Raw genomic sequence first — 11,025 nt, 5'->3', positions numbered from 1 at the left:
TCACACACTCACTCACACACACTCACTCACACACTCACACACACACTCACACTCACACTCACTCACTCACACACACACATCAGTGATCAGTGTTCATATGTAGAAACTCATTCAGGTGAAGCGGTCTAACATCCTCGTGTGTGTGTGTCTCTACAGGCCGCAGCGCTTGGGCCGCAGGGAACGAAGAGTCTCAGTGTGCGACGGACGAAGCTGCAGACGACATCATGGAGAGAATCGTACGATCCGCCACTCAGAGTCCCAGAGAACGAGCGCAGCCCCGCGAACGACGCCGCTCTCGCGCAAACCGCAAGTCATGTACGTTCATCAGCAAATTCTGTCTCTTAACACTGTAAAGCCTGACCAATGAAATAATAGTCAGAAAAATAGAATTTTCAGAAATTGAAGAGTTATAGAAGGAAATCATATTTGCTCCATCAGGCTTTTATGGCCCATATAGACTGATAGAGTGAGAATATTAAAGAAAAAACAGCTCAATTTTATTCAGAGACTCAAACTGAGCAAAAATATGAATTTGCATCAGATGCTGATATTAATGATGAGGAACAGTGAAAGTAAAGCTTCTGGAAACAAACGCTCCTCAAAAGATCACTCAGAGTCCCAGAGAACGAGCGCAGCCCCGCGAACGACGCCGCTCTCGCGCAAACCGCAAGTCATGTACGTTCATCAGCAAATTCTGTCTCTTAACACTGTAAAGCCTGACCAATGAAATAATAGTCAGAAAAATAGAATTTTCAGAAATTGAAGAGTTATAGAAGGAAATCATATTTGCTCCATCAGGCTTTTATGGCCCATATAGACTGATAGAGTGAGAATATTAAAGAAAAAACAGCTCAATTTTATTCAGAGACTCAAACTGAGCAAAAATATGAATTTGCATCAGATGCTGATATTAATGATGAGGAACAGTGAAAGTAAAGCTTCTGGAAACAAACGCTCCTCAAAAGATCCTGAGGATCAGATTTGAGACTCTAAAACATGATTGATGGAGAATCAAGTAAAGCTGAGCTGCTTCAGTCCATCGTAAAAAATTTAAATAAATAATGGTAAAATAAAAACAAAAATCTAAAATAAAAAACACTTAGTTAAAATAAATAATAAAATAATAATTAATAATAAAAATCATTAAAAAAAATTATTCTAATTTGTTTATTTATCCTGATCCATTTTTATTTTTAAATAATTTATTTATTTTAATTATTAACTTTTATGATATTATAAATGTTTACTAAGTGCTTTATTTCGATTGTTTTTAATTTAACATTATTCATTTTAATTTGACATTTTTATGATTTATTTGAATCTCCGTGTTTTATTTTGATTGTTCTTTTGTTTAGTTTTTTTTCGAATTAATTAGTTTTATGTAAGTGTTCATCTGGAAATATTACTAACAATATAAAAGGTGATGAAAAAAAAAAGTCAAAAATGTAATAAAACCACAAACATGTTAAATAAAAATAATACAAAATAAATAAAATAAAAACACATAACACGTCATACAAATTTTAAAAATAAAATAATGTTAAAGTTAGTCAAACACTTAAATCATAAATACATTATTTGAAAATAAATATGATCAAAATAAAACAATTATAAATAATAATAATAAAAACATCAAAATCAATAAAAACATCAAAATCATCAATAATCTGACACAAAAAAAACAAATAAAAAAAAAACATTATTTTAATTTAATATTTTGATTATAACAATATAGAAGTTACATTCACATTTATGCATTTAGCAGCAACTTACAAAAGAGGAACAAAGCAATTTGTCAAAGAGCCGACGATATTTATTGTTCTTCGTAAGTTATTCTAAGCTATTTACTTGATAAAATCAGTCAAGATTTGACTCGAGAAGCTCCAGCTGAAGCTGAACGCTTGAACAATTACACTAAAAGAGCTTTTACTGGGTAAAACACCCAATCAGAGACAGAAGACATGAGGAGATTGTGTGTTTTGATCAAATTCATCATTTAGAGTCTTAGAAATTCACAGAGTTTTTATTGTGTGCGAGTTAAACAGAGACTGACGCTGGTGTTGTGTCTCAGTGAGGAGGACTCTGAAGGGCGGTCTGACCGCAGAAGAAGCTCAAGCGCTGGGATTGGACACGTCCGAAGCACACTGACGCGTTCGCCTTCAGCAGAACTCATCTCAGGACAACAGAATCAGTAAAAACATGTTTTAGATCACGAAATGGCTGCAGAAGCTTTTCACCCATCATAAATACAGCAAAGCTCCGCCTCCATTGTGTGTTTGATTCTAAGCCACGCCCCCTCATTACATACACAGCTCACCAGCCAATCACAGGCCGCCACTGTGATGATGTACAATCCCTTTAGAGAAGCGTGTTCAGGTAAAGGAAAGCTAAGAATATGTTTTCACTCCGACTGAACACTATTTGAATTATATCTATTAATGGTGAAATGTCACTTGATTCACTTTATGAGTCAGATCAGTGAAACTGTGCTCTGATACTTTGGATTATTTATTGTAAAATGTGCAACATGAAGGTACAACTTTATAAGAGACATTAAATGTGTTTATTTTTTAAATCCTACAATTCTAGATGTGGTTATCGGACGGTGAAACACCTTTAAAACACACAGACTCAGTGACTTTTTTTGTTAAAATCAACACAGTTGGATTTATTAAAAGTGCAGTTCAGTTTTGTATCTTTTGTCATATTGCCATGTTTTAACCCTCTTCACGCATTCAGGTCTGTTTTGACCCGGAAGAGATACATAAACGTTTCTAAACAATGCAGGGTTTTTAGTACGGGAACGAAACTTCGCACATGCTTTAAGACCCTCAAAATACACATCATTTATTTTTTTCAGATTTTTTACAGTTATTTTTTAAGAGATATAACCTGTTTCGTGTTTTTGAAGAAGTAAGATTTTTAATGTGTTTTAATGAAGTCTCTTCTGCTCACCGAGCCTGCATTTATTTGATCAGAAATACAGCAGAAGCAGTAATATTGTGAAATATTTTTACTATTTAAAATAACTGTTTTCTATGTGAATATATGTTAAACTGTAATTTATTTCTGTGATACGCAGCTGTATTTTCAGCATCATTACTCCAGTCTTCAGTGTCACATGATCTTCAGAAATCATTCTAATATGCTGCTCAAAAAATATTTATTATTATTATTAAGTTGAAAACAGCGGAGTATAATTTTTCCAGGTTTCTTTGATGAATAGATAGAGTTTATCTGAAATAGAAATCTTATGTAACATTATAAATGTCTTTTATCATCACTTTTGATCAATTTAAAGCATCCTTGCTAAATAAAAGTATTAATTTCTATAATTTCTTTCCCCAAAAAACATTTATAAAAAAAAAAAAGAGCAATGATGCTGAAAATTCAGCTTTGAAATCACAGGAATAAATTACAGTTTAACACATATTCACATAGAAAGCAGTTATTTTAAATAGTAAAAATATATCACAATATTACTGCTTCTGCTGTATTTCTGATCAAATAAATGCAGCTTTGATGAGCAGAAGAGACTTCATTCATTCCACAGGATTTTATACTGATAATTCTCAGATTATATGTTCTTATAAATTTCATACAATGACATATTCAAATGAAATTTCTCATCAGTATTGAAAAAAATATATACATATTTTGCATCTCAGTTTTTTTCAGTCTGGTTCACGTGTAATTAAAAAAAATCAAAGACTTTCTAAATTTTTTCATTAATAATAAAGGGTTAAATGCAGTAACATTCAAAACTGAGATTTTTTTTTTTTTCACAGTTACTCATTAATAAGAAGTTATGACTGTTTTATAAAATAATGATTGTTCAGGTCCAAACGGGCCCAGAATATGAAAACAGTATCAGATTCTGAATGCATTATGAGGGTTAATAACGTTTATAAATGCTGCACACGAGCTGCTGTTTCTTGCTTTGGTCCTTGGGTTTATAAGCATCTTTTGTTTGAGACTTTCGAGTGTTTTATTGCAGATGTCGGCGTGCCTTTGACACAGAAGGAACTAGAATAACAAACTAACTCGCTCGTTCATGTTTCTGAGATCTTTAACAGTATACAGTTTACTGACTATCTCTCGTCATTCTCCAGGATTGTCTGTGAGTGTTGTGTTGAGAGCCATCATGTTTAACGTCCATTATTATTATTATTATATGGGAAAAAACAAGACTTTATAAGATTTGTATGAGCTCTACATCAGATGCATTTTGTCTCCAAAAATGATTTTAAATGTACAAAATGGTATTTTTGAGGATGAACGAGACTGTAAATGTTAATGCCCTTTTGTTTGCTTTTGTCATTTCTGTAGATTTGGTGTCTGATCGTGTGTGTTTTTGTTAATTTAAGAACGACAACTGAAGCCATAAACGCCACGCACAGCGTTTCGTTTAGTTTAGAGATTTGCGTTTCGATTTACTTGCCGTTTATTTCAGAACACAGAACTTGCACTCGTCTGTTTTTACCTGCTGAGACATCTGTAATGTTTCGTTAAAGCAATAATCCCCGTGAAGCCGTGGTTTACAGTGAATTTATAACAGCTAAGGGGCGTTGTTAGCTGTTAAAACCCCCTTAGCTAGTAGTACGGTTTCACAGAAAGCAAATAAAGTGTAATGATATTAATAAAAACAGTATTCTTCCACCAAACAATGTAGCTCCTCAGAATCAGTTGTGGTTGCAACAAAGTGGTTGCCGAGCAACAGACAGAAGTAAACAAAGGTGTACGCGGCTCAGCCAATCAGAATCAAGGACCGGAACTCTCTGTTTTATAATCTTTTCTTTGGCTCATGGAATCTGAACTCATTTTTCAGAATCGAAAAGCTTTGTAACTGTTACATTTTTCACTTTGATGTCACACCCTGCAATAAAACCCTTTCTGAAATAAGACCGCTGGCAGCGTTTGATTGGATCTGTGTGTTTCTGACACACGTGGAGAGTAATAAACGAACTGATCACGTTTGAACATATTTAGTTAACAGATAAGCTAAATAGGCACTTGAATACGTTGGGACATTTTTGTTTTAATGCATGTTTTTATTTTTTTTATTCTTTTCTCTTTTTTATTCTTTTTTTTTTTTATCTTTGTTTTATTTTTCATTTATTTTATTTTGTTTAGTTTACTTTTTTCTATTTTTACTTATTGTTTTTCTTTATTTTTCATTATTTATTTTATTCATTTTTATTTTGTATTTATTTTTCCATTGATTGTTTTTGTTTGTTTATTTTTCATCTTTATTATTTTTAATTGTTATTTATATTTATATGTATTTTTTATTTATTATATTGCATTTTATTTATATTACTATTTTTTTTTCATTGTATTTGTTTGTTTTCATTTATTTTATTATATTTTATTTATTTATATTTATACTGTTCTTACTATATTTATACTATTTTTAGTATAGTTTTATTTTCTAGTATAGTATCTATTTTAGTATAGTTTTTTATATATCTAGTTTTATTTTTATTTGTTCTTATTTTGTGCATTTTTTATTTCTAATTATTTTTATTTATTGTATTATAATTTATTTTTTACGTTATTATTATTATTATTTCCTCTAAAGGATATTTGTTCATGGAGATCACTAACAAGGAGAGGTGGGATAAAGGAAATAAAGGTCGTCATCTGTATAATATACAAAAACAAGTTGGTTTAGTTAGAATTAGTTATGGCAACAGAAAGAAGAATTGGTCATTCTGCCAGTCCCCGCCCCTCTCAGTGAAAGCGTTTATAGGCACGTGTCAGAGTCAGCGTGACGCAGTTAAATCTGGGGTGTTTTGCACAGTAAAAACAGCTCTTTTTCCTAATTAAACGCGGTATTAGCGGTCATGGCGCAGAGCATGCTGCTGTACTGGGGCTCCGGCTCTCCGCCGTGCTGGAGAGTCATGATCGCGCTGGAGGAGAAGCAGCTGCAGGGATACAAACACAAACATCTGTCGTTTGACAAGAACGAACACAAGTGTGAAGAAGTGAAAGCTCTCAATCCCAGAGCTCAGGTGCGTTCACATGCATGACAGACTCGTGTCGTGTATGATTTCTTAAGATTGCATTGAGCTTTTACTTTCTGTGCAGCTGTAATTCAGCGACAGAGCAGTTGCCAGACTCTTGTTTTAATATTGCACTTTTTTTTTTCGTTTTATTTGCAGCTTCCGACTTTCAAGCACGGAGACATCGTCGTGAACGAGTCGTTTGCCGCGTGTCTGTATCTGGAGGTAAAACACGAGGGGCGTGGCATGTGACAGTGGGGCGTGGCGTTACGGGATTCAAATATTTATAAACCCTTATTCAGTGTCCAGTAGGGATGGGCGATACCCCTTATTTTGTTTTCGATACTAACAAAGGTTATTCGTCCAATTCAATGCATATTGTACGCATTATTATTATTAAATAAATTAAATAAACAAAACCACTGGTAAATAAAATGCACCTTAGTATCGATATTTTTGTTTGAGTATCGATACTTTCGATACTCGCGTCAGTATCGATATATCGATACTTTGTATCGATACGCCCATCCCTAGTGTCCAGTTGATCGCACACAATTCAAACGTGCTATAATTCTTATAAATCAGAAAATAAGATCAATGCAGCTGTAATCACCTGCCAGAGAGGGTGAAATTAACCGGTCAACTCATTAGTCTAGTTATGATTGACATTCTGTTACATCTGAATATTATGGAAGCCCGTTTCTGCCACGGAATAAAAAGTTAATTGCAACTTTTTTATCTCACAATTCAGACTTTTTTCTCGCAATTCAGAGTTTATATCTCACGATTCTGAGTTGCGAGAAAAAAGTCAGAATTGTGAGCGAAAGTGTCGCAATTACTTAACGTTTTTTTTTATTCTGTGGTGGAAACAAACAAACAAAAACTAGAGAAACAAGTTAATCACTGATTTTTTTCGTCATTGTTATGTATAACAGATCCTAAACGGACATAGTAATGGAAAAATATGAGATGAGAGTTAAAATTATATTTAAGTGCTTTTATGTTCTTTCGCAAAACTGGTTCCCCAAGAAAATTAGAATTTTTTTTCTTTATTAAATTAATAAAATTTGCATCTTTACCCTTTATTCTGAGAAAACAAACTCAGTCGCGAGATATAAACTCAAATTATACGAAGAAAAGTCATAATCGTGAGATAAGAAGTCGCAAGTACCCTTTTTATTTTTTATTCCATGGCGGGAAAAAAGAGGTTAGAATTACGAGGTGTAAACTCAGAATTGCGAAAAACAAAGTCCGAATTGATATAAAAGTCGCAGTTAACTTTTTAAATGTTTTATATTCCATGGCGGAAATAAGCTCTATTAACATACCGACACATTAATATTGTAACGTGTAAAGAGGAAAGTCTGGGAAAGTTCGTGTGAATCAGGTCTGAGCAGATTCAAACGAATCTACTTGTAAAGCATTGCGTAACTATCAGTCAGTTAAACCATCAGTCACCTTTATTTGTATAGCGCTTTATACAATACTGATCGTGTCAAAGCAGCTTTACAGAGTCAAACAGGAAAATAGTTTGTCAATAATGCAAGAGGAGAATAACAAAGAGTTATTTCTCCAGCTAAAGTCAGTTCATCAGTCATGATCTGCTTTACAGAAACGCTGAGCATTAACGGGAAAGCAAATGAGTCGCATGTCAGCTGATTTGCGTCATTCGAGAAGACCTCCATACACGTTAGGTCGCGTACCAATAAATGTTGTGTTGTGACATGTTTAATAAATGTGCAATTATGTCCTTATTGCTGAAAGTGTTTTATTTCGAACAAAGTAATCAAGAACAGGGAATATTTCAGTGGTTCTGCATATATTCAAAAAGATACTTTTTGCATGTTTGAAAAAAAACGCAAAAGGTTTACGACTGAATTCAAAATCTCTCGTGAAACCAGTTTTGCGAAAGAACGTAAAAACATTGAAATATAATTTTAACTCGTCTAATTTTTTCATTACTATGTCTATTTAGGGTCTCCGTTATACATAAAGATATTTTTTCCCACCATAGATTTTAAAAAAAATTTTTTTATACGATTTTCATTTAAATTAATTTAAAATTTAAGTAATTGCTACACTTCATCTCACAATTCTGACTTTTTCACACAATTCAGAATCATGAAATAAAAACTCAGAATTGCGAGATTAAAAAGTCGCAATTACCTTTATTCATTTTTTTTATTCTATGTCAGAAACAAGCTTCCATAATTAACAGCCCAATGGATTACAGTGGAAATAAAAAAAGTATCGTCTGTATCGTCTATCAAACTTTGATAAGTGAGTTACAAATAATCACTTTGTACTAGCAAAGGTGTCTATTTAGGGTCTCCGTTATACATAAAGATATTTTTTCCCACCATAGATTAAAAAAAAAAATTTTTTATACGATTTTCATTTAAATTCATTTAAAATTTAAGTAATTGCTACACTTCATCTCACAGTTCTGACTTTTTCACACAATTCAGAATCATGAAATAAAAACTCAGAATTGCGAGATTAAAAAGTCGCAATTACCTTTATTCATTTTTTTTATTCTATGTCAGAAACAAGCTTCCATAATTAACAGCCCAATGGATTACAGTGGAAATAAAAGAAGTATCGTCTATCAAACTTTGATAAGTGAGTTACAAATAATCACTTTGTACTAGCAAAGGTAAGGTTTTTATCCCAGGTATTTTATCCCAGTTAAGAGTAGATATTAATTTTAATCTGTTCCAGTCTTAATTTATTATCAATTCTGATGTTATATATTTAGAATTTATATTGCTTGATGTGGAAAGATTTAGTTCAGTTGCACATGGAAATTGTTTACTTTAAGCGTCAATAAAAATATCAAAGTAACTTTGAAAACATGTTTATCATGAAAGAGTAGTAATAACTAGACATGTACATTTTCTGAAGAAAATATGAGAATTTTTTTTTTTGTATTTTTAGCATGCTAGCTAACACTTAGCTAATCGCTATTAGCATGTAGCTATTCAGTGCTAGCATGTTGGAAATCCTGTTTGCTAGCTTTATTCAAAAGAGCCAAGGCACATGTCTATACGATGTTCTGATGCAGAGATATAGGTCTTAGTAAATGGTTGCTAGGGTATTGTGTTTGGTTGTTAGGCAGTGGCTTGGCAGCTGCTAATGATGATACTCCATATCATCATTCTACTACTACTAATAATAATAATAATAGACAAGTGAGATAGTAATAGTGATGCTTTGCTTCGTAGCACCACTAATAATAGATTTTTTGTAATAAAGTACTAGATCCAGACTCTTAAGTGGAGCCTCACGTCCCAGACTGATGAATGACGAGTGTGTTTTTGTTTTTTTTAGAGCGCGTTTAAGTCTCAAGGCACCCGTCTGATCCCAGATGACCCGGTTGAACAAGCGCTCGTCTACCAGCGAGTGTTTGAGACCAACAACCTGCAGCAGAAAATGTGTAAGTGCCCTCAACAGTCAACATACTTCAACCCTACAAACGTCTAGCTTCAGCTGGAGCTTCTCGTGTCAAATCTTGACTGATTTTGATCAAGTAAAGGTCAGAATAACGTCAGTAATATCTCCAGATGAACACTTACTGGACTGAAGCAGCTCAGCTTTACTTGATTCTCCATCAATCATGTTTTAGAGTCTCAAATCTGATCCTCAGGATCTTTTGAGGAGCGTTTGTTTCCAGAAGCTTTACTTTCACTGTTCCTCAGCGGAGGAATGATCTTCACAAGCCTCCAGAACATCTCACATCTTCACATTTTGTGTCAGAATCTGCTGCGCTGTTATAAAGATCTCACTGATTTACATCACACTCTTAAAAATAAAGGCTCCAAAAAGGTGTTTTTGCAGTGATGCCATAGAAGAACAATTTTTGGCTCCACAAAGAACCTTTCAGTGATCAGTTCTTCAGAGAACCATTAACGTCAATAAAGAACCTTTATTTGTGCAGGACACCAATGCTGGCAAAACCGGCACTTAAAACCAATGGAGACGCTCCATAGCATAATGTAAACAGAAGCCTTTGTCATGGTGATGCAATGACTTGTTATAAGACACTAACAATTAACCATTCAACAGCAAGCACAGAGGGTCTGCTGCACCCCTGTCCCACTAATCATCTGCTCTGGGTCATTAATAAACGAACAGTAATCCAAGATTCATAACAATGACCAGCATGTGCACCAGAGATCATGGGAAATTAATCCCAACATTCATTTATTTCAGGATTTCCCCCTTCACCCTCCTCTCAAGCTCAAGAACCCCCTGATGCCATGTATCAGGCAGATGGTCGGTAAAGCTGCAGGATATGGGGTGTTTTTGGGGCGGCTTACAAACAATCACAGAATTCAAGATGTCATGAAATCCACACTATATTCTAAATGCATGTTGTAGAGCGTATTGTGAACGATTCATCTGTGCATATGTTTCAGAATTTTTTATCAAAATGTCGTAACAGGACCTTCTGGTGAAAGACGTCATCAGAATATGGAAGTAAAGATCTGCTGCTACTTCCGTTTCATCGCAACTTTAAAGGGGTCATATGATGCGATTTCAAGTTTTCCTATCTCTTTGGAGTGTTACAAGCTGATTGTGCATAGATAAGATCCCTGAAGTTGCAAAGACTAAAGTCTCAAAACCAAAGAGATATTCTTTATCAAAGTTAAGACTCTGCCACGCCCCCCTAAAACGGCTCGTTCTAACACGCCCCCACATATCTACCTCACTATGTGGAAATATTTGCATAATGCGCCCAAATGTGCACGCAAAGAAAGAAGGCATGGTTTCAGTAACCGCAGTTAGTGTTGAAGCAACCATGTCAGGGAGACGCTGTGTGTTTAAGTGCGAAAGCAAAAGCACTTTATTTGGCCTTCCGAAAGTAGATGCATTTAGGAATCTTTAAGATCACTTACAACAGAACAGCAATGCATTTTATGGACAACCGTTTCGTGAACCTAGGAGAGGAGGTAATGCGGAGTTTTGCGCATCGTGTGTGTGTGCGCGCGCGCGCGCGCGAGCGAGAGAGAGAGAGAGC

At 34.2% G+C, this 11,025-nt stretch overlaps 2 protein-coding genes across 2 annotated transcripts in view; both read left to right on the top strand.

Moving 5' to 3' along the window:
* fhod3a (formin homology 2 domain containing 3a) overlaps positions 1 to 2,893 on the top strand; it is a 55,842-nt gene extending 52,949 nt beyond the window's left edge. The window contains exons 26-27 of the mRNA XM_016517496.1: positions 145 to 315; positions 2,072 to 2,893. Coding sequence (XP_016372982.1) covers positions 145 to 315; positions 2,072 to 2,148 — 248 coding nt within the window. The 3' untranslated portion in view covers positions 2,149 to 2,893. The remainder of the gene's footprint in view (positions 1 to 144; positions 316 to 2,071) is intronic.
* Positions 2,894 to 5,727: 2,834 nt separating this feature from the next.
* Positions 5,728 to 11,025, top strand: part of LOC107712288 (glutathione S-transferase A-like) — a 7,166-nt gene continuing 1,868 nt past the window's right edge. The window contains exons 1-3 of the mRNA XM_016517499.1: positions 5,728 to 6,014; positions 6,165 to 6,230; positions 9,336 to 9,441. Of these exons, the coding sequence (XP_016372985.1) occupies positions 5,847 to 6,014; positions 6,165 to 6,230; positions 9,336 to 9,441 (340 nt within the window). The 5' untranslated portion in view covers positions 5,728 to 5,846. The remainder of the gene's footprint in view (positions 6,015 to 6,164; positions 6,231 to 9,335; positions 9,442 to 11,025) is intronic.

This window comes from Sinocyclocheilus rhinocerous, unplaced genomic scaffold, assembly GCF_001515625.1.
Source record: "Sinocyclocheilus rhinocerous isolate Xijiao unplaced genomic scaffold, SAMN03320098_v1.1 scaffold3283, whole genome shotgun sequence".
Classification (NCBI taxonomy): Eukaryota; Metazoa; Chordata; class Actinopteri; order Cypriniformes; family Cyprinidae; genus Sinocyclocheilus; species Sinocyclocheilus rhinocerous.
This window is presented reverse-complemented; position numbering and strand designations above follow the sequence as displayed.